Source organism: Fusarium vanettenii (assembly GCF_000151355.1).
Source record: "Fusarium vanettenii 77-13-4 chromosome 1 genomic scaffold NECHAsca_1_chr1_3_0, whole genome shotgun sequence".
NCBI classification, from domain to species: domain Eukaryota; kingdom Fungi; phylum Ascomycota; class Sordariomycetes; order Hypocreales; family Nectriaceae; genus Fusarium; species Fusarium vanettenii.
The window spans coordinates 4,311,641-4,337,385 of NW_003315881.1; the positions used below are offsets into that span (position 1 = coordinate 4,311,641).

At 50.5% G+C, this 25,745-nt stretch overlaps 13 protein-coding genes across 13 annotated transcripts; 7 read left to right on the forward strand and 6 right to left on the reverse strand.

The window, feature by feature from the left end:
* Nucleotides 1–115: 115 nt before the first annotated feature.
* Nucleotides 116–1,548, forward strand: NECHADRAFT_75599 (uncharacterized protein; the record flags this gene model as incomplete). The annotated part of the gene is made up of 3 exons (XM_003053898.1): nucleotides 116–412; nucleotides 503–721; nucleotides 775–1,548. The coding sequence occupies 3 exons, from the start codon at nucleotides 116–118 to the stop codon at nucleotides 1,546–1,548; spliced, it is 1,290 nt and encodes a 429-aa protein (XP_003053944.1).
* A 402-nt stretch (nucleotides 1,549–1,950) lies between these two features.
* NECHADRAFT_30690 (uncharacterized protein) lies at nucleotides 1,951–3,760 on the reverse strand (the record flags this gene model as incomplete). Its single annotated transcript, XM_003054607.1, has 5 exons — nucleotides 1,951–2,378; nucleotides 2,456–2,555; nucleotides 2,668–2,790; nucleotides 2,868–3,164; nucleotides 3,218–3,760. Coding segments are annotated over 5 exons (1,491 nt in total), but the record flags the coding sequence as incomplete, so codon positions are not given.
* A 1,165-nt stretch (nucleotides 3,761–4,925) lies between these two features.
* Nucleotides 4,926–5,987, forward strand: NECHADRAFT_75601 (uncharacterized protein; the record flags this gene model as incomplete). Its single annotated transcript, XM_003053899.1, has 2 exons — nucleotides 4,926–4,966; nucleotides 5,042–5,987. 2 exons carry the CDS (start codon nucleotides 4,926–4,928, stop codon nucleotides 5,985–5,987), a joined length of 987 nt encoding a protein of 328 aa, XP_003053945.1.
* A 381-nt stretch (nucleotides 5,988–6,368) lies between these two features.
* On the reverse strand, nucleotides 6,369–7,598 carry NECHADRAFT_90509 (uncharacterized protein; the record flags this gene model as incomplete). Its single annotated transcript, XM_003054608.1, has 2 exons — nucleotides 6,369–7,179; nucleotides 7,228–7,598. The coding sequence occupies 2 exons, from the start codon at nucleotides 7,596–7,598 to the stop codon at nucleotides 6,369–6,371; spliced, it is 1,182 nt and encodes a 393-aa protein (XP_003054654.1).
* Nucleotides 7,599–8,416: 818 nt separating this feature from the next.
* On the forward strand, nucleotides 8,417–10,244 carry NECHADRAFT_75603 (uncharacterized protein; the record flags this gene model as incomplete). Its single annotated transcript, XM_003053900.1, has 3 exons — nucleotides 8,417–8,551; nucleotides 8,605–8,712; nucleotides 8,763–10,244. The coding sequence occupies 3 exons, from the start codon at nucleotides 8,417–8,419 to the stop codon at nucleotides 10,242–10,244; spliced, it is 1,725 nt and encodes a 574-aa protein (XP_003053946.1).
* Nucleotides 10,245–11,629: 1,385 nt separating this feature from the next.
* Nucleotides 11,630–12,865, reverse strand: NECHADRAFT_90510 (uncharacterized protein; the record flags this gene model as incomplete). Its single annotated transcript, XM_003054609.1, has 2 exons — nucleotides 11,630–11,800; nucleotides 11,855–12,865. 2 exons carry the CDS (start codon nucleotides 12,863–12,865, stop codon nucleotides 11,630–11,632), a joined length of 1,182 nt encoding a protein of 393 aa, XP_003054655.1.
* Nucleotides 12,866–13,420: 555 nt separating this feature from the next.
* NECHADRAFT_75605 (uncharacterized protein) lies at nucleotides 13,421–14,008 on the reverse strand (the record flags this gene model as incomplete). Its single annotated transcript, XM_003054610.1, has 2 exons — nucleotides 13,421–13,558; nucleotides 13,622–14,008. 2 exons carry the CDS (start codon nucleotides 14,006–14,008, stop codon nucleotides 13,421–13,423), a joined length of 525 nt encoding a protein of 174 aa, XP_003054656.1.
* A 524-nt stretch (nucleotides 14,009–14,532) lies between these two features.
* On the forward strand, nucleotides 14,533–15,058 carry NECHADRAFT_75606 (uncharacterized protein; the record flags this gene model as incomplete). The annotated part of the gene is made up of 3 exons (XM_003053901.1): nucleotides 14,533–14,706; nucleotides 14,781–14,930; nucleotides 14,984–15,058. 3 exons carry the CDS (start codon nucleotides 14,533–14,535, stop codon nucleotides 15,056–15,058), a joined length of 399 nt encoding a protein of 132 aa, XP_003053947.1.
* A 900-nt stretch (nucleotides 15,059–15,958) lies between these two features.
* On the forward strand, nucleotides 15,959–17,149 carry NECHADRAFT_75607 (uncharacterized protein; the record flags this gene model as incomplete). Its single annotated transcript, XM_003053902.1, has 4 exons — nucleotides 15,959–16,190; nucleotides 16,281–16,376; nucleotides 16,416–16,923; nucleotides 16,972–17,149. 4 exons carry the CDS (start codon nucleotides 15,959–15,961, stop codon nucleotides 17,147–17,149), a joined length of 1,014 nt encoding a protein of 337 aa, XP_003053948.1.
* An 832-nt stretch (nucleotides 17,150–17,981) lies between these two features.
* Nucleotides 17,982–19,268, forward strand: NECHADRAFT_30973 (uncharacterized protein; the record flags this gene model as incomplete). Its single annotated transcript, XM_003053903.1, has 2 exons — nucleotides 17,982–18,580; nucleotides 18,632–19,268. Coding segments are annotated over 2 exons (1,236 nt in total), but the record flags the coding sequence as incomplete, so codon positions are not given.
* Nucleotides 19,269–19,359: 91 nt separating this feature from the next.
* Nucleotides 19,360–20,549, reverse strand: NECHADRAFT_75609 (uncharacterized protein; the record flags this gene model as incomplete). The annotated part of the gene is made up of 2 exons (XM_003054611.1): nucleotides 19,360–20,441; nucleotides 20,492–20,549. 2 exons carry the CDS (start codon nucleotides 20,547–20,549, stop codon nucleotides 19,360–19,362), a joined length of 1,140 nt encoding a protein of 379 aa, XP_003054657.1.
* A 929-nt stretch (nucleotides 20,550–21,478) lies between these two features.
* Nucleotides 21,479–22,471, forward strand: NECHADRAFT_75610 (uncharacterized protein; the record flags this gene model as incomplete). The annotated part of the gene is made up of 2 exons (XM_003053904.1): nucleotides 21,479–22,324; nucleotides 22,421–22,471. The coding sequence occupies 2 exons, from the start codon at nucleotides 21,479–21,481 to the stop codon at nucleotides 22,469–22,471; spliced, it is 897 nt and encodes a 298-aa protein (XP_003053950.1).
* A 1,605-nt stretch (nucleotides 22,472–24,076) lies between these two features.
* NECHADRAFT_90511 (uncharacterized protein) lies at nucleotides 24,077–25,719 on the reverse strand (the record flags this gene model as incomplete). Its single annotated transcript, XM_003054612.1, has 3 exons — nucleotides 24,077–24,096; nucleotides 24,132–25,505; nucleotides 25,557–25,719. The coding sequence occupies 3 exons, from the start codon at nucleotides 25,717–25,719 to the stop codon at nucleotides 24,077–24,079; spliced, it is 1,557 nt and encodes a 518-aa protein (XP_003054658.1).
* Between the last annotated feature and the right edge of the window lie 26 nt (nucleotides 25,720–25,745).

Genomic DNA, 25,745 nt, shown 5'->3' on the forward strand with positions numbered 1-25,745 from the left:
TGAATATTTAAACAGTTGAATGAGCACATAGAGATGATCATTAATCTCTTGCATCTTCCAGCCTCCTCTTCCTTCAACCTTCTTTCTACGCAGAGACACACACAAGAAGTTCGACATGGGCAAGGATTTCCTCAAAAGAGTCTCGGACCTTGAGTCCAGACTCACCTCCATCAGAGAGGACTCCGACACCTGTTCATCCAGCGCCCAGAACAATCACTTTGACGCTCAAAGAAACCTCGCTCGCGCCACTGGGCGCGCCATGTCGGCGCTGAAGGCCCTCATTCAACACCCGGGCAGCTCTCATTCCTCTTCATTGGCCGACTTTCTCCTTGAAGACATGAAGTCGGCTTGGCTCAGCGTGTATTCCTGTGGCGAGGCTTGCTCCAGCTGTGCTAGAGAGCATCGAGACTCGGTAAGTGAAACACGTTCAACAGCCAAGGCTTCTTGACAATGGTCGTTGGCATGGCGTTATCAACCTACTAACGCTCACTCCGCCCTTTAGCTACTCTCCCATGGAGATGACTTGAAAAAGTGGTCAAAGGAAGCGAAGCTCGTCGAAGCAGAGCTTCATCTGAGTCTTCGCACGGTCCAGAATGAAGTCGCATCCGAGACAACATCTCTTCAGCGCTATCACGAAGAGCTGGAAGTTGCCAAAAATGCCGTAGACGAGGCCGACAGAGACAACATGGAGGTGAAGCGCAAGTACTTTGAAGTCCACGAGGTCAGTCTCTTCCATAGATCCAGTCAATCGCCTGCTGAAACTTTGCCTCAAAGTGGACATCATCTTTTCCAACCACTTGGGATTTTGAACAGAAGCTCCAGATAGCTATGCAAGCCCGCGAGAGAAACCTCAAACGAGCCGAGGCGAACCTCGAGAAGAGTAGGATGAGAGTCAACAAGGCGGAGACCAAACTAGACGGCCACAAGTCACGCGTCGAAACGCTCAGCACCCTGGCTCAGAAGGTGGCCAGGATTCAGGCCAAGGGGCATGCCCTTTCACACCGCTACAAGGCGATTGCCGAAGACGCTACGGTTGTTTCGAGCGCTATGAACTCCCTCAAGGTGTCATACAGAGAAGCCGTTGGTCTTGCCAACATGGTGAGCATCAGCATGCACAAGGTGGAGAGCGCCAAGTACATCCTGGGAATCATCGATGCGGCACTGGACGACAGCACCCTTGTAAACGAACTCGCTGAACTCATCCACTACATGGAGTACCGCTACGACTCATCTTGCATAGTTCACACCATCGTGTCCCCGGACCACCCTTACGGCATTCTCAGCGGAGTGCAAAAGAAGCTGCGAAGCAAGCAACTCCAGTTCGTACCGCCCCGCGGCTTCGACATGTACTCGCTTAGAGACATGAACACCAAGTCTCTGGCCGCTATGCATGTCGATATGATGCGTTCCATCCTTTTCACTCTTGACAGAGACGAGCATAGGCTCGTACGTGTCAGTCCCTGTAGGATTGGCCGAGGTGAACTGACCGACATGCTCCGCCACAACATCCGCATGACGTGGGGTGATACACTTGAGGGAGACTACTAGACTGGATGAGGCATGAACGCGGTTTGGAGATACCCCAAAGCAAAAGCCATCTCCGTCATGTGCTTATCGAGTTGGATATTGTGAACTGGACATACGGGAGGGATGAATGAATGGTCGGACATTGGATCAAGGATACTTGCCGATAACGAGAGTTCTGGGTTGTTATTATTGCTTTTTATGCTCATGATATTTCTATTCTCATAGGCGGAAGAGAGAAGCTTCTAATGCTACTGAAGAAAGAATGAACTTACCTTGACACAATCTTCGCAATCCCGCTTGAGCACGTGAACCTCATAATACCAATCACTCGCAACAGAACCTCGCAATAAATACCGGCGTTTCTTTAGCCTTAAAACCTAGATATCCAGTTAAATCCTGGTCAATGAGTATTTGCCAAACCAACTACAGCTCAGGCTGGTATAGAAAGCTATCCACATCCAGTTGCTCTGCAAGATCCAGCAACTCCCCAGGAGTCAATCCAGCCATGGCATTGGCTGCAAAAAGATCCCATCCCATTTCGTCAGGCGCGTGCGGCTGAACATGTTCAGCGACGCTATGTTCTAATTGAGTTTCGTGTACCTCGGGAGGAGGTTGAGGGCTGGCGATATCGCTCGGTGGCGTTAGAGCGGACAACTTCTGCTCTAGCTGTTCCAGCTCAACCTTTCGTAGAGGAGCAGCGAGACTTCCCTTGGCAATTAGGGTATCAAGAACATATCTAACGTCGTCTCGCCATGAATAGTCCGGGAGGAGTGATGGACATATAATAGGAATGAGGTGGAGCAAGAATGCGGAAGAGGAGGCGTATTCGATTTGGAAGGGTAGAAATGCCTCTGAAGTACCAAGTTAGGAAGAGTCTTTCAATAAAGCCTGCCAATCTTACCAATGAGGTCCTCGTCAGCCAAAGCACGCAGTGTCTTAAGGATGGCTATGGCAGAGTCGACGCAGGATTGTATTAATGACGAGACGGGCCGAGACAGTGTCAGTTCGCGAGTGACTTGCGTCTTTGACTGCTCCATGTGCATGTGTAACGCGCACATTATTTGTGGCCTGGTAGTCAGAACCACACACTGAATGAAACGTCAGCGACAGGTACGTCAATAGAGCATCAGGGCGGCTCACGTGGTGATATTGTAAAAGAAGTCTTGTCGCTGTTCTAGAAGCTTTACTAATCGAGTCTCGGAAGTGATTGTTGATGATGGTATTCAGGTCTCGATTCAGCTCGGCCAGATTTCTTAGGATAGACTGTGTATCGCCAACGAGGGTGCCATCATAATCTTTGCCTACGCCATAAACAGCTTGGGCGAGTCAGCATCTGGAACAGGAGTGGGACGTGGCGACATACTTCCAAGGATTCTCGCTATTAAACGGGCTAATTGAACGTGGAGCGTGAGACTAAGCGCGTTCAAAGAGTTGTCCGCTTGCGAAGGTAGCTTATTTGTGATGTCTTCATCACGAATAGAGCTCGTCGCGCCAATGAGGGCTGCAAACTCTTGGTCTAGCATATAGACAACCCAAAAGATTTTGTGGCAACGCTTGGAGTGTTGAGCGCCAACAGCTTCCTCCGGCATGTGTCTATGGAAGCCAGACAACACGCAGATGCGGAGGGCATGTCCTATCTGCCAGTTTGTTAGTGGTGGTCCCCAAGGTCCGAAAGCGGAGTGATCCGTACATGCTGAAATGCAGCTACTCTCATATCAATGGATTGAAAGTAGATAGCCGCCAAGGTGAGAGCTTGGGCGGACAGCACTGGATCCAGAGCAATACCCGCCAACTCAGGCATCAATTGCATTGCCCTGGCGGCATATTGATATCCAGGTGGGCTTCCATCGGGGTTCCTCCCACTCAGAAAGGCCTTGCCGAATGCCAGCATTAGCAAATATTGAGCATACCATAGCTTACATGATGACGCCTTGGCCGAGGCATCCTCATAGAGCTCCCTGATATGATGGATGAATTCGGTCTCATCGATGAGAGACGCCAGCGGACCAAGGTAGAACCTTGCTGTTTGTATGAGGAAGAGTGCGTAATCCGAAGGGGGCAGGTTGGACACGTCTGGTGGTTCATCGGGCATCAGAGGTTTCCATTGTAGGCGGAATGCCACTCCGTCAAGATGCCAAGGAAAAGACTCATTGTTGGCTTCTGGAAGATTCTTGCCAAGGAGGGCTAAGACTCGTCTACAAAATGCCCAGGATGATGCCGGGCCCATGTACCCTAGGAGGCATCGTCAGCGTACAGCCTACTCGGAGGAGAGGGGATCGGCATTACAGTATCGTCCAAGTGCTCGTCCAAACACATAGTCATTATCGACGAGGGGGTTCTGTCGGAAGGCCGGCTCGAGCACCTCATTACCCGATAGAGAGCCCGGCTCTTGCTCATCTTCATCGTGTTCGACTTCGGGTGTCCCAAGAGTGAGACCCTCCTCCGGTTCCACCTGACCGGACACGACGGATCCGTCTGGTGGAACCACGGTCAAGGACCCATAATCGGAGACGGATGAGTGTCTAGGGCGGGGCCGGAAGTGACCGGAGTTGTCACGGAGGGAACCGGGGGTCGGGAGTGCCTCTTGGCGGCTCTCCAAGGCACGGAGATAACTGCAGTGGAATGAGACAACAAGGTCAGGCAGCCACGCGTCATGTAAGCAACTTACCTCTCAGGAACCGATACTTTCTTCTCTTCGGCTTCGTATATGCATGTTTCGTTCTTGCGGCCACACCTAGCGCAAGGTTGAGCGCCGGAGCACTTGACCTTCATGGAGCGACATCGCTTGCATCTTGAGAGCGGGTGAGTGTGTCAGCTCGGTTGGCCGCGGAAAACGTCATGTGGAGAAGGAAGGAAACAACATACGCTTTCGGACACTTCTTGACTATTCTGAACTGATGCTGAGGATTATTCGGCATTGCAACGAAACGGGGGCGTGATGATTCGACGGGGCTTGGTGTGGACTCTGGATGGGAAAGTCGGGGGAGGCTTCCGACTTATGTTCCTTTGCACCTGCCTCGACCCCGACTTTCCTTATCTGGCAAGGTTAGGCCAGGCTTATCAGCGGTCTTGGCAGAGCGCGTTATCGGACCCGGATTTGTCAAGGTCGGAGCGGCGTTCCGATATTCAACGCCGCTGATAGCCTTCCTTGGGGTTTTGGTACCCGTCATATAGCCGTTTTAGGTCATGTCGGTATATCAGTCCCGATCTCGCCCACAATCTTCGCCTTGATCACAAAAGCTATCACCAGCCCGCGAAGAGTTACCAGTTCAGGAGTCGTCCGATTATTGGTTGAATTCTGGTCTCACATATCAAGCTTGTTCTGGGGGCTTGCAGTAGAATCTGCACAAGTTGCCATCGACGGTCCCGATTCAGTCAATCATCTGACCACACCTGCCATGCATTCCCGAGCCTGCACATCCCGCTTCATCCTTGCACGGTAAGGCATGTTCTGATCATGTGGTTTGCAGCAATGTTGACCCCCATCCAGTTCACTGTACGTGCGGCCGTTCAGGCTGTCGTCTCCGGCAGTCAGGATGAACTCTTCTGCCGCTGCCGCTGCAGCCAAGCCCGCCTTCTCGGCCGTGCAGCAGGTCACCAACTTTCAAGAGACGATAGCCAATCGCCCTGAATTTGACCACTCAGGCGAGCCCATCGAGATCACAAAATCTCCCGACCCCTCGTGGTCGTTTGGCGAGGGTGTCCGCACCGGCCCTCCCCCTTCTACCCAGGACAAGATCCACAAAGAGATCGACCCCTATTCCCCGGATCGATCTGTCTCGCAAAACTACCGTCTCCTAATTTCCGGCATTGCTCCTCGCCCCATTGGTTTCCTTAGCACCCTCTCCGCAGATGGCAAGACCAAGAACCTTGCCCCATTCAGCTACTTCCAGGTTGTTGACCATGATCCTCCCATGTTCATAGTCAGCTTCTCCGCTCGCTCTGGCCTGATGAAGGATACTTATCGGAATCTAAAAGAGACGGGAGAATGTGTCATTAACACCGTCTCTGAGAACATGATCGAAGCTGTTAACGCTTCATCCATCGATGCTCCTTACGGTCTTTCAGAATGGGACCTGACAGGCCTGACCGAAAGCCAAACAACAACAGTCAAACCATCCCGCGTCAAAGAGTCTGTGCTCTCCATCGAGGGCAAAGTTATTGACATCAAGGAGTTTGAAGGTCACTCCCCAGGCATGAGCGGTTCCGCCATCTGCCTCATCAAGGCAACACGCTTCTGGGTACAGCAAGATGCGGCAAACGAGGACTTTAGTCATATTCACCTAGACAAGCTGCGTCCCATCGCGCAGCTCGGTGGCATGTCTTACGGGAGAATCTCGTCGACTTTTGAGCTGCCTCGCGGTCGGTGGGTTGATGAACAGCCAAAGAGCGAGCTCCTGACCAGGCTAGAAGAAGCTCACGCAGATGGTCAAGGCGAGGCAGGGAAGGACAAGCTGTAAATACGATACCATGTAAAACACCATAAACTACTAGAAATTACACACTCTCCTCCTTAGAGCAGGCTTTGAATTGTAAAATATTTCTCCGAGACAATGACTTTTGACGGTGATGTTCTCGGCTTGGTGTTGTGCATCATTGGATTCCACCCGATGTTGGTCAGGATTGTGCTGAAGAGTCTTCCCTTTTGATCCTCTAACTAGCTGAATATCTGTGTCAAAGACAAGACAACCGATTAACAAAAGTGCTGTCTCGATCATCTTGAAAGTGACGCATTCTGCCAAGGCACCTTGAGCTCATATCAAAATGTCACAAATCTAGCACAAGTTATGATTTAATTCTTAATGTATTTACTGTGCATTCTGCTTATTCGTTTTCAAAATTTACCCAAACACTCTTCGCCGAAGCTCCTTTCTCATTGCCTCAGCCATATGCTGCGTCCTCTCCACAGCGCCCCGATTCTCAACCGCCCGTCGGTACAAGTATCCGATGCATTCCTGCACCGACCCCCAGGGTAGGCACTTGAAGATCCGCGGTGTCTCCGCCGTGATCTTGCCTTGGCTAGCCGCCTTCTCGTAGTCCTGGAGGAGCTTGCAGCTCAGCTCGTCCGCCATGCCCATGATCTGGGCGCACTTCATCGGAACGGTGGGTTGGCCGGATGCGACGCGTTGACGGTGTGTTTGGAGGGCCTTTTGGGCGCTTTCAGCGTTGTGGGTTGCCAGCACCAAAGCGGCGTCGGGGAATTTGAGGTTGGCGGCGTTTTTAGGAGCTCTTCGGGAGATGAACATGTCGGCAATGTCGTCATATGAACGATCTGTGTCCTCCTTCGTGTCGTGGATCAGAGATCGGACCTCATTCTCGATGTAGGCGCCGCGGACTAGCTTAATGCCTACCGTCCAGCCCTCTTGAGCAGCCAGGGTGATGTGCTTCTCGGCGTTTGCCCTGGCGCCCTTGAGGTATGCCTGGATTGTGTTGTAGACCAATGCGTTGCCGTCTCGGTTGTGCTCCCGCATCAACACAATGGTCCAGTCGTCGAGTGTGTTCTGCAGAACTTGCTGTTCCGCGTCGATCCAGAGCTGACATCCTCTCTTCCTCGTCTCGTTGCAGATCTCGTTGAGTGCATCGTGCAGGTACTTGGGCATGGGCTTGCCAGCCTGCATGGCATCTACAGCGATAGGGCCAGCACCAGTCACCCTTGATAAAGTCAGCTCAGGTTCTTGTTGGAGACATGGGTGTACTTACTTGATGGCGAGAAGATCGCCCGCTTCGATCATGTTAAGGGTCTCAATGTTTCCCTTCTTCCACTCATCAATCACCCTGTAGTACTCGGCGGGGTACTCGTTCACTCCAGTCTGGGAAGTCTCGGCGTTGGTATCCAAGACAATCTCCTTGGAGTATCCGAGAATGATGCCATGATAGCCCAGGTTCTTGATGTACTTGACGGTGCTGGAAACTTCAGGAATGCTGTTGCCAGCACAAAAGTGGTCGTAAATGGTCCATTGGAGTACCCTGTTGAGGAGGGGGTTCTTATCGGGGTTTAGAATGGCCGAGTTTGTCTGCGTTATCAAGGCGAGAAAGGCGAGGGATGGTTTCAGCAACCAACTTGTCGCCATGACAGTAGTCAAAGCAACAGAGCGAAGTAGTACCCCAGTAGGGAGCTTGGAGAGAGCTGAGGACTCCTCCGTGGGAGCCGGAGCTGACTTGATGGATGGCTTGATAGCCACATCAGTGAGGAGGCGTCTTGGTTGATAAAGGAAACGAGATGATAGTGGCAGCAATTGCCTGCGGGTGTACACGGCACTTCTGGAAAGCATGATGGGCTTATCGAGATAGATTCAATGAGCTTGACTCGAGTGACACACTTGCTGCTTTAAGACTTCATTCACACCAATATATCCATGACACTATCGTCATTCCACCCGCACCAATGCGGACCTCCCCGTCCAACCTGCTCACGAAACTCTCCTCCCTCCATCAAACATCCCGCGAATAGACGAAGCCGGGATGATTTCCCGACGTTCCTATCTCGGAGCGAACTTGGCCTAGAACCACCTTAGTCCCCCAGTGTGGCTGGATGCGGGGGTGGTCAACAACAGGAGGGTGGTCACGGGGTCTGCGTGATCATGCATCCACGGTGATCTATCAAAGGAGATAAGCGACGAAACGTCTGCAGGCCAATCGATTCAAAAAAAGAAACGAGTAGGCTTCTTCATCTAATAGGCTAGCGTCGGCGTCGTTGTTTTGGTCGGTTGAGTTGTCGGCGATGACCGTCAGGGTGGTGTATATCGTCGGGATGGCCTTCCGACACCCTCGCTAAACTCTATGATAAGAAGTGACGAGTAATCTTGCATGATCAGTTGGAAGAAGCACCAAAGATCTCTATACCAGATTTTTTTCTATCTTTGTGTGGCATCTCGAGAAATCATCCAATATGCAGAGATCTTTGTTGGCTCAACGACAGCCCCTGGCTGGCCTGCGTGCTGCGCGTCGGTGCACTACTCCCACACTCTCGATCAAGAGGTCGCTAAGCCTTTGGAGCCCTCCCAAGTTTGAGAATGAGAAGATGGTATAAATTATCTTGTCTGGTATTTTTGGTCTCTCAACTAATGTCAATCTCAGTTCGACTATGCCAAAGGCTCCCCTGAGAGAGCGGAGCTCACTGAAAGCATCAAGAAGCTCAAGAGCAAGTTTCCCGTTAATATTCCCATTCAGATCAGCGGTGCAAATGTAAGTTTCAGTCACCAATATCTTATGATCAAATTTCTAAGCCATTTCAGGTTGCAAGCAGCAAGACTCTCAAGCAAAAGAACCCCTGCAATCATCAGGAGGTTGTTGCAGAGTATGGAGCCGCCACCCCTGACCAGGTCAACGCGGCTATCGATGCTGCGCTGAAGGCGAAGCCCGCCTGGGAGGCTCTTCCTTTTGAGGACCGAGCTGCTATTTTCCTTCGCGCTTCTGAGCTGGTGACTGGCAAGTATCGCTCTGATATCGTGGCTGCTACCATGCTCGGCATGGGCAAGAATATCTGGCAGGCTGAGATCGATGCCCCAGCTGAGACGGCAGACTTCTTCCGCCACTACATCAGCGAGGCGTGGAAACTATACGCCCAACAACCCACAGTCCAAACTCCCGGCGTGTGGAACAAGATGGAGTACCGACCCCTGGAGGGCTTCGTTTACGCCATCTCACCTTTCAACTTCACAGCTCTTGGCGCCACTCTGGTCGGACCTGCCGCTCTTCTGGGTAATGTGGTTGTGTGGAAGCCCTCCGATTCTGCTCTCCATGCTAGTTGGCTTTTGCATCAGATCCTTCTAGAAGCTGGTCTGCCAAAGGACGTTATCCAGTTCCTCCCTGGTAACCCCGAGGAAGTTACCGACGCTGTGTTGAAGCGACCCGAGTTTGGTGCTCTTACCTTTATTGGCTCGACAAAGGTTTTCAAGGGTCTGCAGAAGAAGATCGGCAACGGAATTGGCGATGAGATCTACAACTCGTATCCCCGTGTTGTCGGAGAGACTGGTGGAAAGAACTGGGGTATCGTCCACCCGTCTGCCGATGTCAAGAGCGCCGCCCTCAACACTGTTCGAGCTGCCTTCGAGTACCAAGGCCAGAAGTGCTCGGCCAACTCACGAGTCTACGTCGCCGAATCAGTCTGGCCTGAGTTTAAGAAGCACCTTCAAGAGCAAGTCTCCGCCCTCAAGATCGGCGACGTCGAGCAATTCGAAAACTTCATCAATCCCGTCATCCACGAGGCCTCCTTTGATAAGCTTAACAAGGTCATTGAGGACGCCAAGAATGACCCCGAGCTCGAGCTCATCGTGGGTGGCAAGGCCTCCAAGGAAAAGGGCTACTATGTCCACCCTACCATCTACCAAACCACCAACCCTCGCCACAAGCTCATGAGCCAGGAACTCTTCGGCCCCATTCTCGCAGCTTACGTCTTCCCTGACAACGCCTGGGAGGAGACCCTCAAGACTCTCGACACCACATCCCGGTATGCCCTCACTGGCAGCATCTTCGCCCTAGACCCCTATGTCTTGCGCAAGGCCCAGGACACTCTGAAGCATGCCGCCGGTATGCTTTACCTCAACACCAAGTGCACAGGTGCCGTCGTGGCGCAGCAGCCCTTCGGTGGTTCTCGTGACTCGGGCACCAACGACAAGACCGGTACGATGGCTCACTTGCAGCGCTTTGTTAGCGCAAGGACGATCAAGGAGGAGTTTGTGCCTCTTGAGAAGGTCACATATCCTTCCAACGAGTAAAAGATATATTGTAGATAACCAAAAATAAAACATTCCTAGTTCACCATTCTCGTTTTTGATTCATTAATGGTATGATAACTGTCTTGTCGCGACTGCCCTCGACATGAGTAGTTTGTGTGCTTGTTGACTAACCTTGTGAAAGCAGTGCTCAAACCCGAGTCAGTTCAGTGTAAACCCGCCTGGAGAAAACAGGCAAGCCAAAATGATGTATATTTAATGGGCGTCTGTTGTTTCATATAAAAATGGATTCAAGACTGATATTGTGCTGGGAGATCAATGAGTACCTGGTGTCCTGAGTATTTCCTCCATCTGAAAAGAAAGGTGCGCACTGGCGAATGTCGAACCAGAGATGTCAGAGCTACACTTTTAACAGCCTAAGTCTTGAAGAAGAAGAAAAAGGAATCATCTGGCATTCAGTGAAATGCACAAGCATGGAAGAGGCATTGATAGGATCCGGAGCAGGGAAGTTAGTTGTGAATAGTAGGCTCGTACAAGTAAGAGGCAACAGTCAATGGAAAACACAGTCAACTTTTAGGTCAGCTCCATCAGCCGTGACAACTCCACGTAAGACAAGACAACTTCCCATAACCAAAAAGACAATTGGAGGGTGTAAGAAGGCCAAAAAGAAGAGTCCATGGGGTGAACCGGGATCGAACCGGTGACCTTCAGATCACAACCAAGTTGCTTGAATGAAGTTATAGCTTCAGTCTGACGCGCTCCCAACTACGCCACCGCCCCGAGGGATTTGATGGAGGCGACGGGTTCGTATTCCGTCTCAGTTGAGGGGGAGGGGGTGGAGATGGTTAAGCGAACAAAAAGGACTCATCCTCGGCAAAAAGATATCGTCCTAGAACTGTTGTGGGGTGAACCGGGATCGAACCGGTGACCTTCAGATATTAATGATTGAAGTTATAGCTTCAGTCTGACGCGCTCCCAACTACGCCACCGCCCCATTGGATGGAGGACGGGCGTCTCTATCATGCCCCAACTCGAGGGGGGACAGGATCGCGAGCTCAGGGGTAAGATAGGCAGTTGTGGAGTTGAGGATAGGCTGGTTGACTTGTTGCAGTTTGCTATGTTGCCAAAGCTCGAAAGAACCTCCAGTTGCTACTGAAGCATGTTGACGGAACTGCTTCAACTAAGACTGCATGTCCCAGACCACGTGAAAGACATGGCTACACAAAACTCGTAGACTGCAAGATGTATGATCTTTATATACATATTCATCACGCTAGAACTTCTCAACTAGATCGTACAGAAAGGAGATTTTGACAAGTTAACTAGTCTCTCGAGATGCCCAACACCTAAGTGTGAAGATCCCCCTGCTCTCGCAGGATACTCTTTAAACTTTCTCTTGCTAACCTATAGCGCTATGTATGCTGCATCTAAGTCTCATTCACAACCTTGGTCCAGTCGGAAAAGGTAGAGCGGCCATAGACTATATCACTAAGCCAGCCTTTAATAAGTGCGGCGTAATGGCCAGAGTCACCCTTCTCACGAGGAATGACAATATCCTCATCCCTATGGCGAATATGACTGACCGGGGCGATAAAGTACTAATAACGCAGTTAGGGTCTTTCTCGGTTCCCACAAAGGGGCAATCTACTCACCGCGGTGCCAGAGGCAAAAGCTTCTACCAACCGGCCTTCAGCAACAGCCTCACGGATCTCGTTGATCGAAAAGTCTCTCTCAACTACCGTGAGTGGCTCCAAGGTTGTACCATCGACTGACCAGCTCTGAGACTCATCTCTTCGGGCATATACCAGCTCAATGATGCTCCTCCGAGTGATGCCTTCCAAAATGGTCTTGCTTTCCAAGCCTGCTGTGACCAGCTCAAGGCCACCTTGCCTTGTTCTCCAAACGACATAGAAATTGCTCGCACCGGCCTCTGTAGCGTACTGCTCGTCACCGAATAGCCATAGGACCTGGTCGAAGCCCTGAGCGATTGCTTCCGCATGGGAAGACAAGGTAGGCCCGTAGTTGGCGCTCAGCTTGGCGTTTCCAAACCCTCCTGGCCACGCTCGGATGGTCTCAGCAGGAGATGTAACCAGAGTCATGCCACCATTGGTAGAGAAGCCAGGAGCGAGCGTGGCAATGAGATAGAGCGAGGAATTTCGAGGTTTCTGAAGACCAAGTCCCGGTGTAGTCCCAATGTGGGTTGGCCGCAGGTATAGCGTCTGCCCTACTCGATCCCTGGGCAACCAACGCTCAGCTTCCAGGGCAACAAAGCTGTGAATGAGCTGTTCCAGGGCCACAGGATCGAATTGTGGAAGACCCACGCGAACCGAAGACTTAAGCATCCGCTCGCAGTTAAGTCTAAGACGGAAGAGTCGCAGCTGGCCGTCATAGCCGCGGTAGGCTTTGACGCCCTCAAAGCATCCGGTGGCGTACTGGAGAACATTGGCGCTCGGTAAGAGGGATAAAGGACCAAATGGCTGGATCACAGGGGTCTCCCACCCTGTGGCTTCATCCCAATTGCAGATGAGCATATGATCGGTACAGCCGGAATGGGGCACATTTGCCGGACCCCGAGGCGTCGCGAGATGGTAACTCAGCTTGGAAGCATCGAGCTCAGCCTTGAAGGTCGGCTTAGCGGCGTCTTGTCTTTTAGAAGAAGTCATGTTGATATTGCTTTCAAGTTTCTTTCTGATCGATGTTTATTGGTCTTTGGAGTTGGAAACCTTCAACAAGGGGGGCTCTGGTCGTTTTCTTTATAGGATCTGACATCAGGTTCCACTCTCTGACAGAAGAAAGCCGGCTTCGGCACCTTGCATGCCGTCTTGTCAATAACTCCCTTGTAACACCTACAACAACGAATCGGTGCAATCGGCTGTAAGGGGCAGATAACAAGACATGCCCCCCCTGCCAACCCCTTCGCATTCAGTCCCATGGCCACTCGCTGGACCCTAGTGATAGCCAACCGGACCTAGGGCGCAGGGCGGAGTGTTACTGTCACCGTTTGCATGATTCAGTGAAGGCGAATTCTTTCAAGTTTAGTGTTTGAGTCTCATCTAAGTCATTTGTCTAATGTGGTAGTAACTGCGCCCAGCAGAGCTGTTCCTACGAGGGCATCATCGTAACAGCGCCTGCTCGTCTTGGAAACCTCATTATACCAACAACAATCACAACTCCCCGTTTCTAACAGAGGCCTTCTGCTAGAATCTCTTATCTACCAATTAAGCGTTGTTGGTTACCTTGAACTCGGGGCGCGTTTCGAGTTCCTCCACCAAGTCCTGGAAAATTTCGTCTCCTCCAGATGCCAGCTCCCGAAACTCAGCTTCGTTCCCAGTGACCCATTCCTCAAACTTGCCGGGCTGAAAGAAGGTCGCATTAGTATATATCCTACCAAGTCGAACTGAAGATTGTCAAAAACTTACCATTGGCAAGAAGAAGCCTCTCTCAAAGGCCGAGTCGTACGAGCCCATGATGAAGACATCCTTTAGTTCCTTCTCCTTCTGAGTAGCCTGAACCCCCTCGACGGAGTCGTTCCAGAACGAAATCAGCTTGGTGGTAATGCCCGCGTACTGCTCGGCAGTCCTTCCTGTTCCGCTGCGCAGCGTGATCATGAGCTTGTTTGTCTTGAGCTGTCTACCGCCAACCCAAAAGTCCTCAATGTTGGAGGCGCGGATGTCGATGAAACGGCAGTTTACGATAAAACGAGGAGCTTTGAAGGTGGTTGCATGCCAGTCAGTAATAAGGCGTGCAATACGGGACTTCTCCGCGCCAGTGAGGGGGAGGATGTGATGGAACTCGTAGAGAGGCATGACTGGTCGTTGCGTAGGAGAGTACTCTGAGAGTGAGAAAGAAGGGTTGATCGAGAAGAAAGCAGGTATAGCCATCAAAAATAATCTATAATATTAACTCGCAACTCGTTTGAGATGGAGAGACTGTATTCTTATCGCCAATCCCTCGGCCCAGTACTCTGGAAACATCAACGGTAGTATCTGGGCAAGGGAAGAGTCGAAGCCCATCATGAGACCGGGGTCACCACTAATTGGTAATCAATTAGCCATGTCCCTTGCTGCATGTTGTTGACTCGCACCACTGCGCCCTTCGTCAATATGCCGCATGTCAAAACAGAAAACCAATTTGTCATCTTGGGGGTGGAGGCACCATCATCATGCCGGCGTCACCACTTGTCCCAGACTACTCCGGCTTCGGATCGGGTAACTATAGTGTAGAGTGGTCCATATATGCCCCATACTCTCACGGGATTCTGATCTACCCAACTGATCACATTTCTTTACACATCCACTTGTCAATACATTCCCACCCGTCTCCAACCAATATGAGCTCTCAGGGAACCTTTCGTCGCGCTGCTGTCGTGTTCACGGACAAGGCCTCGGCACCTCTGCCTGCCTTCTCTCAGGCCATAAAGGCCAACAACATGGTATATGTCTCCGGCAACGTTGGCATCGACCCGACCACTGGAAAACTCCAAGAAGGAGTCGCTGCCCAGACTGTGAGTAACCATCAATCCGTACGTGAAGAGTAAATGAAAATGGAGATCTGACAGCTCTCATTCTCGGCACTTAGACGCAGATTTTGAAGAACCTCAAGGCTGTTCTTGAAGAAGCCGGATCTGGTCTGGACAAAGTCATCAAAGTTAATGTCTTTATTACAGACATGGGCAAGTTCGCCGAGTTGAACAAGGCATATTTAGGAGTTTTCGAGGAGCCCCAGCCGGTAAGTCGTAACATCATGCAGGGCAAGATCGTGGCTAACATGGACATCTACAGGTCCGTACTTGTGTCCAAGTCTCTGCACTTCCATTCGAAGCTGAGGTAGAGATGGAGTGTCAAGCACTTCTGTGAATTGAGGATAGATGTCAGATGCAAAGCCAGGGTTAACAAGCAGTGCTCAATTGATTCTTGCCGAATTTTGTTAGACATTTGCGATTTTGTGGTGATGACCTTGGTGACCCTTGTAAAAGAAACCATTAGCCACGATAACACGGAACACAGCCCTTGACCCATGACGGCAGCCTAATAACACCGTACTGGTTCGTCATGAATAGCCTCCACTTCTACCCGTGATCCATCCGATTTCCGTTTTATGCTACTTGCCAATTCAGGGGTAATACATCTGCCGCAACCCCTCCAACATGGGTAGGATTCTTTGCCGCATCATACCGCATCAGTAGATACACATTAGCTCGTCAAATCATGACAAATCGGCGCCTTGCCTTATCGTTGTTGATTCATCGCAAGTTATCCGCTAATTTGTCAGCAGAAACTACATCCAAGGGCGTACATAACAAACAAGGGCGCGACACAAAAGGGGTGGGGGCTAGGAGACAAGGGTGCAGTAGACAAGAGCGAACATGGCGGTGCTAATTAACCCCTCTTGTTATGCAGCTCAGCAGAGAGATGGAGTACAGAAGCAGCTTGAGTCCCAGCAGCTGATCCATCAATACACAAGCAACAAGATGCCTACAACTAGACAAAGGTGGACACACTTGGTGAGGTTTATTGCCCTGGAAGATGGCAATACACACTTTGGCCTGGTGAACTCTGAAGCCTTTCCTTTAGCAGCCATAGAAACGGAAGAAAAATGACTTCTTGAATAGCCATTAAGCGGTGGTTAGCCTTTCGGGGTTGTAGGGCGCGTTTCTGCTTATAAATCTACACATTCACTCTCCGTTTTTAATCCCGTATTTCGTCCCACAGCACTGATTTCTCTCACTCCTTTCGCCCTTGGTCTAAAAGACGAGTATGGAGACACCCCGTGAGCATGAGAGCCCCGTAGGGGGCGACAGAACTCCAAAACGCCGACGACTTCCACGATCATCATCACGACGTGCTCAAACTTCAACCCCAAAGCCGCAACAGCCAAGGGAGATGGAATTATCACAGCCTCCAGAGCAACCACAATCACCATCTACCGCATCTCTGCCTCGTCAAGAGACACGCGCAGAAGTCCTCGCACGACACAAGGCTTGGAGAGGTATGTTCAAAAGAAACGACTCCGCTTTGCGTAGTTACTAAAGGGACCGATTTTAAGCGTCTGGGAGTCCACATGAATCACTCTGCTCAGAATGTGGCACATCAGGAGATTTGAAGCCTTGTGATACCTGCCGAAAGTCGTTTCACGCGACATGTCAGCAACAGAGTGTCGCCATCATTCGAGAGAGTAAGTCAGTATGGCATTGCTTCATATGCGTTGATCGAGGCTGGCACATCGAGCCGCCGATGGTCACGCCCCCAGTGTCACCTCCGTCTGGGGATCACGATACTCTTGACACGTCTCAACGGACTACGGAATCGAGAAATGAGGCAAAGGCATCCTCGGCTAGAAAGTCTCGCTTCAATACCTTGCCGATAGAGGTCGACTCAGCGCTTTGGACTGTGTACCGAGAGCTTGAAAATGGCACGATTCTCCAAACAAAGGTTACAAATTTAGAGCGAGATGTCACTCGTCTACATCAGGTGGTGCAAATGCACATGAACGAGACGCTTGCGGCGGGGGGTGTCATCAGGAAATTAAGGGCAGAGCTGGAGACGGTCCGTCGTGAAGCGGCAGACAGGCACGCAGATTCTAATGAGAAGCACAGACTTGAGGCCAGAAACAAGGAGCTGGAGCTGGAGGTCACGGATACGAGGAGGCAATTGGAGACGGCTAACAGGACTTTGTTAGAATGGAAGCAACACTTGACGGCTCTGATAGGGGACAGAGCTTCGTGAGGTCCATCTCAGCAGAATCATTGAAACTTTTTTACGCAAAACAGGAGTCTGATCACGTCGGTAGATAAGAACGGTATTCTAAAAGACCAGGTCTACCGACGAGCAAACCCAGAAGCAAGCCAGGTCGGGTCATCGCAGAGCATGAGACCTGGAAAAGGGGGGGCGGAGATCCCGGCATCAGATACATCAAGTGATACGTTTCTTTCCTTTGGCCCGACATGATGCCAGAATTGCTTTGTCTTTCGCTCCCTGGATAGCTGTAAAGGCCTGGGACCACATGGTGATGACAAATTTTGACCTCCATGGGCGTCTGTGCCAACGCCGCCCGCCCTAAGATAGCGGTTAAAGCATGTCAATTTCACCCTGTGCCATGAGCCGACTCAATCCATTATCTGTCCAATTTGTCATCTTGGCTACTTTCGGACGCGTCCGTATCTTTTTGGCGATACAGCTGCAAGACGCCTGCTGTTGAGCTCTCCCTTGGGGTCAAATCTGTCATCAAGGGGGGCCTCCATACGCCCTTTGGTTGACGAGTGTACCAACTAAACTCCCCCTTTCTGCCTTCCCTACCTTGCACCTTGTTGAAGTCCGACCTTCTGGTCTCCATGCTTCACGTAGCTCCAAAGCCAACTACCAAGCTCCTTCCTACGGGGAAATTTGTCATCGAGGAGGGTGTGCAGATGTCCTCCGGCTGACGGAGAGTCCCGTCAAGGTATAAGCTACCTGAGGCCCATATGGCTCTTAGAGAGCAGTGTTTTTTGGTCGGCGGTACAATGAACCTAGATAATTACTAGTTATACAGTCTCTCTGCTTTCCTACCTTTGTGCCTTGCTGAGGTCCTAATTCTCGGTCTCTGTCCTTCAAATCGTTCATAGACTGCCACCAAATCTCTGTCCTGTCGACATTGGCCCCCTCTTGATTCATCATGGACAACTTGACCTTGACCTCGTTTGGAAAGGAGATGCGGGAGAAGCACTTTCTGTTCGGAAAAGAGCAAGTGAATCTCAATCAAGGTAAAACAACTCAGCTAAGGCTTGTGTATTTAGACGACTAACCCCTTTCTTCAGGAGCCTACGGATCTTATCCTCGCCATGTAAGAGATGCATTGCGTCACTGGCAAGATGCCGCCGAGTCTGAACCCGACAAGTTCATTCGATACACCTTCCCCAAGAAGCTCGACGAGATTCGCCATCAAGTTGCTTCCTTTATCAACGCCGATGTTGAGGGACTTGTCCTCGTACCGAACGCGACTACGGGTTTGAACACAGTCCTCCGCAACCTAAGGTTCCGGTCTGGAGATAAGATCGTCTACTTTAGAGGAGTATACGGGGCTATTGGCAAGACGGTGGATTATCTGACGGAGACGACACCGGTTACGAGCCTTGAGGTTGATTTCGACCCTACTCGAGATACTGAGCAGTCGATGCTGGAAAAATTCACAAACAGTATCAGGGAGCATGGCAACAAGGTCAAGGTGGCCATATTTGACACCGTCATGAGTATGCCCGGCGTGAGGATGCCGTTCGAGCAACTGACCAAGATCTGCCGGCAACATGGTATCTTCAGTGTCATTGACGGCGCACACGGCATTGGCTTCATCAATCTGAACCTCAAAGAACTAGATCCGGATTTCTTTGTCACAAACTGTCACAAGTGAGTCTCCGACAGTTTCCTGACGCCCTGAAGCTGACAATCACACCTCAGGTGGCTGTTCATTCCCCGAGCATGTGCAGTCTTGTACGTCGCACCTCGAAACCAACACCTGATGCGTTCATCTTTGCCAACCTCTCACGGCTTCGTGCCCCTGGGAGCCAACAATCATTTCAACCCCAACCAATCCAATGCCCAAAACGCGTTTGTGGCCCAGTTTGAGTACACCGGCACGATTGACACGGCTCCAATGCTATGCATCCCAGCAGCTCTCGAGTTTCGAAGTAGGGTCTGCGGAGGTGAAGAAGCCATGAGGGAGTACTGCGTCGATCTAGCCCGTGCTGGAGGACACGCCGTTGCTGAGATACTGGGTACAGAAACCTTGTCGGTTCCTACTGGGAAATATGTCGGGTTTGCCAACGTTCGTCTGCCCCTGACAGTTCAGAATCATGCTACTTCAGTGAAAGGTATACCGTCCAAGGATATTGGCGTTTCCATCAATTTCATGTTTAGGAAATTTACCGAGGATTACCACACCTTTATCAACGTCTTGTACTTTTCAGGTGCGCTGTGGGCAAGGTTTTCCGCTACCGTCTATCTGGATCTGGATGATTTCAAGTACGGCGGTATGGTTCTGAAAAAGCTCTGTCAGAGGATAGAAGGTGGAGAATACTTAGCTCGGGATGTATGAGATGTTTCATCTGTTTGCAGCAACAGGACACAGCCTGTCACTCATATTCCTCAACCCAATTCTATAATGGTTTCTACTCATGCAACCCTCTTTAATGTGCTATCAACATGCTCTTCACCCACTTCTTCATGGCTTCAATACACTCCCCGTCGCGCTTCTCTTCGGCCTCCAGGAGTACAAAGTCATGCGCCATCTTTTCTTGAAGATCAAATTGAAGCTCCATGTTCGGGTTGGCTTCTCGTACCTTGTCCACAAACTCGACACATTGATCTCGAAGCACCTCGTGGTATCCTACTGACAGATACATCTTGTTTGTCAGTGCGGATAGCCTATCCATCCAAGGGTGTTGCGTGTCCAGTGGGAAGGCATGGCTGAAACGGTCACTCGGCTCCTCCTCCCAGTCAGGTCCCAGAACCTCGGCCGTGACAAGACGTACATAAGGAGCCGAAACCATATCAATCGACCCGTTTTCCGCAAAGGATCTATCGGTTGTACGTGTGCTGAGCCATGGAGAGATGAGAAACACACCGGCAAGAGGCTCGGATAGCTTGATGGGCACAGCTTCAGGGTGAGGCCAGGCCATGTGACAGAGCAACTGCGCCGTCAAGTTACCTCCAGCAGAATCTCCGCCAATAATGATGTTCCGTGGCGAAATCCCAGATGACAGCAAATGCGCAAGTGCATTACTCGCCTGGCATAGTTGAGTGGGATACTGTACGCCAGGAGAGAGCGAGTACTCAAGAATTGCGACTGCAACTTCGGTGTCGGCCTCAATTCCGGCTTTGATATACGCTCTCCAAAGGAACTCCATGTATGCATTTAGTAAAGGGGTGTTGTAACCTCCGCCATGGAAGAACAGCACCACTTTCTTTGCCCTGCTACGATCTCCGAACCAGAGAATTGAGGAATGGTCGTCAGCCAGCGGTTGAACATCACATCGCAACCGTCCAGCCACGACCGCGTGCTCTTTTTTATGGGAGTGCAAGAGTTTCTTGTGAATCCATGATTCATATAATTGCCTGGTCGGTGGACACAAATACTGAGTGTCACGAGCATCAAAAACGTCCGGGAGGGCCTTGGCGACTGCACAAAGGGCATATAGCCTGAGAGGGAGCTGTCGAGCGGATGCAATGGCAAGGCCACGCAAAATGTAGGCAAAAATCTGAAATGGTGCTATGACGGTGGTTAACATCGAGACAGAAATCACAAGAACCGCAACATACCTCCGCATAATCGCAGTGCCAAGCGTAGCTTGTCTGTATTGGAGAAGGAGACCGCCATTGAACCTGTGTTTTTCTTGATTATGATGTGACATACAAAAGAAAGAGCCTCTTATAAATCATTCGACTATTAATACTAGGTACGTTGATTAAGACCCGTCCGGGCTCCGCGGGGAGCGCTTAAGGGGTTAACCCCTGGCAAACCTCGCAAGCATCCTTCTCAAGGGGTGCCGTACCATGCACGGAGCTAGGAGTCCGCGGGGACCGGGTTCCAGAACCTATACAACCCTACAACGCAGCAGGTCTTTCGAGCTCATTTCGTACGGCTAGTATGAGTTGGTCTCTGAGATAATGGACTCGTCGTTAGACGAGTGAACGAACAAAACCGATCCTGGCTGGCTGGAGCAATGAACAAAGAGATATCCACTAAAAGGACATAGATTACTCCAGAGACTTCTTTCGGCCAATTATCAATCGCCTCGCGTTCCAAGAACGTGCGTTCTACGGGAGTCGGGAGCGTTCCCGAGTCATGCACGGCGAGAAAGGCTTTACTCGGAGCACTCCGAGGGCGAAATTGGCAAGTTGCCTCCTTACTTGACATGTTGAACGAAGGGCGTCGAGGATATAATGATTCGGGAAATTGACAAAATCCTTCCACGCAAGCTATCAGCCTCGGAGTTCCCCGGTGCAACTTCTTTTTCTTCCAGAACCGTAGCCCCTGGGCCATTTCATAAACTCCTTATTCGTCGATTTTCTGCAAAGTCAATTCTGCCAAGTCTCGAATATTCCCGACATTGAACTCCTTCCCGTCGCCTCCTCGGATTCTGCTACTGGATGTTTTGAGTCGTCTCTTACACGAATCGACATCATCTACGCCATTGAACATGTTCCAGACCAGCTTCTTAGACGACTACAGCGAAGGGGCGCATCCCAGAATCTTACGAAAATTATTAGAGACGAACCTCTCGTAGTAGAAAGCCTACGGTGATGATGAATACTGCAACTTGGCCAGGGACTGTCTCCGAGAGAAATCGGGCGACTCTACCCTTGCCGTTCATTTCTTTGCAGGTGGCACCCTCGCCAACATCGTCGCCATCGGCAGCTGCCTGCGCCCACACGAGGCCGTCATCGCGGCGAGTACTGGTCACATCACGGTGCGGGAGACGGGCTGAGGCGATAGGACACAAGATTATTACCGTACCCTCTCTCGACGGGAAGGTGACTCCAGAGAGCATTTCCAATGCTTTAGCCAACAACGCCCACTACCCTCACATGGCAAAGCCCCGGCTTGTCTATGTCTCCAACGCGACGGAGATGGGAACCCTCTACACAAAGGCCGAACTGAGCGCCATCTCCGACCTATGTAAGCAACGCGGCCTCTTGCTTTACCTCGACGGCGCTCGTCTCGGAGCGGCATTATCAGCCCCCAAAAACGATCTGACGTTGCCGGATCTTGTTCAGTTAACAGATATCTTCTGGATCGGTGGAACAAAAGTAGGCATGCTACTGGGTGAAGCCATCATCATCAGCAACCCACTCCTCGCTGAGGACTTTTCCTTCCATGTAAAGCAGCGTGGAGGACTTTTAGCCAAAGGTCGAACATTGGGCGTCCAGTTCCTCGAGATGTTCAGCACCAACCTCTTCTTCGACCTTGCGCAGCACACCAACGAGATGGCGCAGCTTCTTTCCTCAAGGATACAGGATGCAGGATACAAGTTGGCTGCCGAGACGGAGACAAACCAGGTATTTGCAATATTGCCAAATTCTCTGCTGTCAACCTTGCAAGAACAGTTTCAGTTCTATATCTGGGAGAAGATGGACGATGAGCACACCATGGTTCGTCTTGTCACTTCTTGGGCGACTACGGAGGAGCAAGTAGAGGCGTTTGCCTATAGACTGTAAAGTATAGAGTAAAACATAGACCATTTTTAGGTTAGACTTGTATTGCTCAAGAAAGACATCTCAAAGCCAGAACCGAGATAAACATTATCTCACCATTTCTTTGCAGTGCCAGCAGTTGTCAGTTAGTTAAGAATGAGTCTTTTTAACTTGGTCTATGATGCCATCTCATAGGAAACCCTCGTTACTCCTTGTTGCCTCTTCAGCTTCCGCACCCGAATCTTCCCAACTGCAGCTGTACTCTGAACATGAGTCCCACCACACATGTAAGCACCCTCGCCCTCAATCTCCACAGCTCTGACGATTTTATTATTACCATCATCACCCTCTGGCATCATCCATGACTTTTCTTTCAGCTCATCTCTAGACCACTAATGCACGATAATCGAGCGGTCGGCGTCTACTATCTCCTTCGCGATCCGCTTAATCTCTTCTTTCTTTTCGCTGGGGATTATTCCCTGAAACTCAATAAATGTAATACCGGGGTAATGTTGGGCTTTGATCTCCCGCAAGCCTAGAATCCCTAGTCTTCGTATTGCAGAAGTAAGGATATGGCCGCCGTCGTGGATCCGCGAATGTAAGATATGCGCGTCTTTGTTAATCTCCTGAGTCAACGAGGCCTGGTTCGTAAAAGGGTCGCCGGAATAGGTCCTAAAATGGATGATAGTATTAGAAGGAAGCTTTTAGATAGAATTTACTATGAAAATTAATGCCTGCTCTGGAGAGCTTATTGTTCTAATATCGCTCGGTTGGCCTCCCCCTTTGGCATAGAAGATGGTAGAATTAGTAATAATAAGATGGCTATTATCTGAAGCTCCTTTGAATATCTGTTTAATGGCTTCGTCCTCGCTGGTGAATGGAATACTAGCTAGAACAGTTGCGTTATTTGTGTTCTTATTCTCATCATGGTGATAGATCGCCTTCGTGGAACCAAACTACCAGCAGATCAACAACGTGCATCTTCTCCGAGACTAAAGAAACAAACCTTTTCCATGGCTTTCAAGACGCTCGTCGACAGGTTCTTCGAAAAGATGGATGGGTGAAGCGAGGACATAGCTCGAGTTACCCATCTCATAACTCAGTGGTAAAGTGTCGATAAGGATCAAACCGTATTAGGAAGTTCGGTGTCACGAATTTCCACTTACAGAGGCCTCTAGAGTTCTTAAATGTATAGATAAGTCTCCTCAAACTATTGGCATACCCCTGTATGATTAATCATGGCGCCGTCCGGGCCAGTGAGCCGACATGGAGATTGTTATTTTCGCCCTCGGGCCAGCGACCCGTTATGGAGTTCTAATGCGACTCGCGCCATTGGTTTGTGGGCAAGTCTGACTCGAGACCGCATACGTGAAACACATAATTGGCAGATGACCATGATTCCTCGTATTTTTGTGACATTGGATTGTTGTCTCTACTGGTTGGTATATCAAGTGACTGTCAATGTGGCAAGGAACACGGCGCAAGCAGCGGAGGTCTCGACTTATAATGGGATTTGCCTCGAAGTCGACGTTAATGGGACCTGTTGACCCATTTATGATACTATACATCATCCTGGTTACCAAAATGGGATAAGGAACCTTTTTTAGTTATATATGGAGGGTTAATCGATTGTAACCACCGAGCTCTCCCCATCAGTCCCCTCGACTTCATTACCATTGCTGGTTCTCTTCTACCCTTCTCTACTCTCGATTATCGTCCACAGTAAACTCCTTAAAAGAAACACCTGCCGGTTCAGCCTGCTCACTCAAATCATGAGCAAAGATACCAAAGATGGGACCAGTCATCTCCCGAGCAACAAACTTCCAAGCCTCCAGAGTTCCAACCTGAGTCCACTCTTGCTCACCACCCCGAGCAAAGAAAGTCCACTTCTTGGGGTCTGCAACGATCTGAAACTGCACCTGGGAAACCTCGGAGTTGACAGAGGTCTCACCAAGCAACACGTTGTCGATATCCATGCTTACAGCCCGACATGCGATCTTTCGAGAATCCGAGTTGTAAATGATAGAGACGTGTCGAGGGTGATCCTTGTACACAGTCAATCCTGCTTCAACCCCCTTTTCCAGCTTCGAGATATCAAGAGTCGCAGTTGAAACAGAGTTCAAAGACATTTGTCTTCGACCAACAAACGTCGAGGTGCCGGATGGGGTCGAGAGATTGGTGCGGCTGGGGTATAGAACCCAGGGGCTGACATCATCCTCGGGAATTCGGTACTTGGAAAGGTCGGGCGTTCGGATATAAAGGTTGCTCACGTTGCGGGGAGCAACAATTTCTGCAAGTCCCTCCGGAACCTTGACAGGTTTTGCCAGGAACTTTATGGTGGGCTGGGTGATCTTTGGCCAGCCCCCTTCAGGCCACTCGACAGGAGCCAGGAAGCTCTCTCTTCCAAGAGGTGCCACAAAGTTGTCCTTACCAAGGGGCTCGCCTTCGTTCTCGTTCCGGACGCCCAGCCCACTCACCCACCACCGACCCTCGCCGTCCTGGAATAGTTCGCCATGGCCCAGATTTTGAATGTACTCATCTTTGCCATCTGCGGTCATGATGGGGTTTTGTGCGTAATCCTCGTACGGCCCCCAGATGCTTTCGGACCTGCCAATTGAAAGCATGTGATGTTCAAATGTTCCACCCTCTGCTACCAGCAAATAGTACCACTTGCCAATCTTGTAGATATGCGGCCCTTCAGTGTCGTATTTTGCATGGCCTCCCCAAATCTCCCGCTCTTCTGAGAGCTGCTTTCCAGTTTCGACGTCAATCTCAAACTGTTTGATGGTGCAGGTGGGCTGCTTCATTCGGTTACCAACGGAATAGCATCCTTGAAAGTAAACACGGCCGTCATCCTCGAAGTAAAGACTTGGGTCGATGCCATAGAAAGGGATGTAGACTGGGTCACTCCAGTTGCCAGCCCAGATATCTGTGCAGGTGATGATGAAGTTCTGTGCCTTTGCAGACGGTCCAAACGCCGGGAAGTTGGTGCAGATAACGTAGAATTTTCCTTGGTGATAACGAATTGTTGGGGCAAAGAGGCCCCCTGACGCATACATGAAATGTCCAGTGTCAAGGGGCATCTTGGCCGTGCTAGCTCCATCAAGGCTGAGCTGTTCTGGCCGGTTGATAGCATTGCCTAGGAGACCATTAGAATTTCACAACTACTCTGTTCTCTTCTAGTACTGACCAATATGTGTCCATGTCTTTAGGTCTCGCGATGCGTAGATAGGAATTCCCGGGAAGACGTGGAAGGACGAATTGGCAAGATAAAAGACGCCATCAACAAAAACAACAGATGGGTCTGGTGAGAACCCTGGCACGATAGGGTTGCGATACTCGACTAGCTTCATTGTGACTGTGTGACGGAGACTGGATT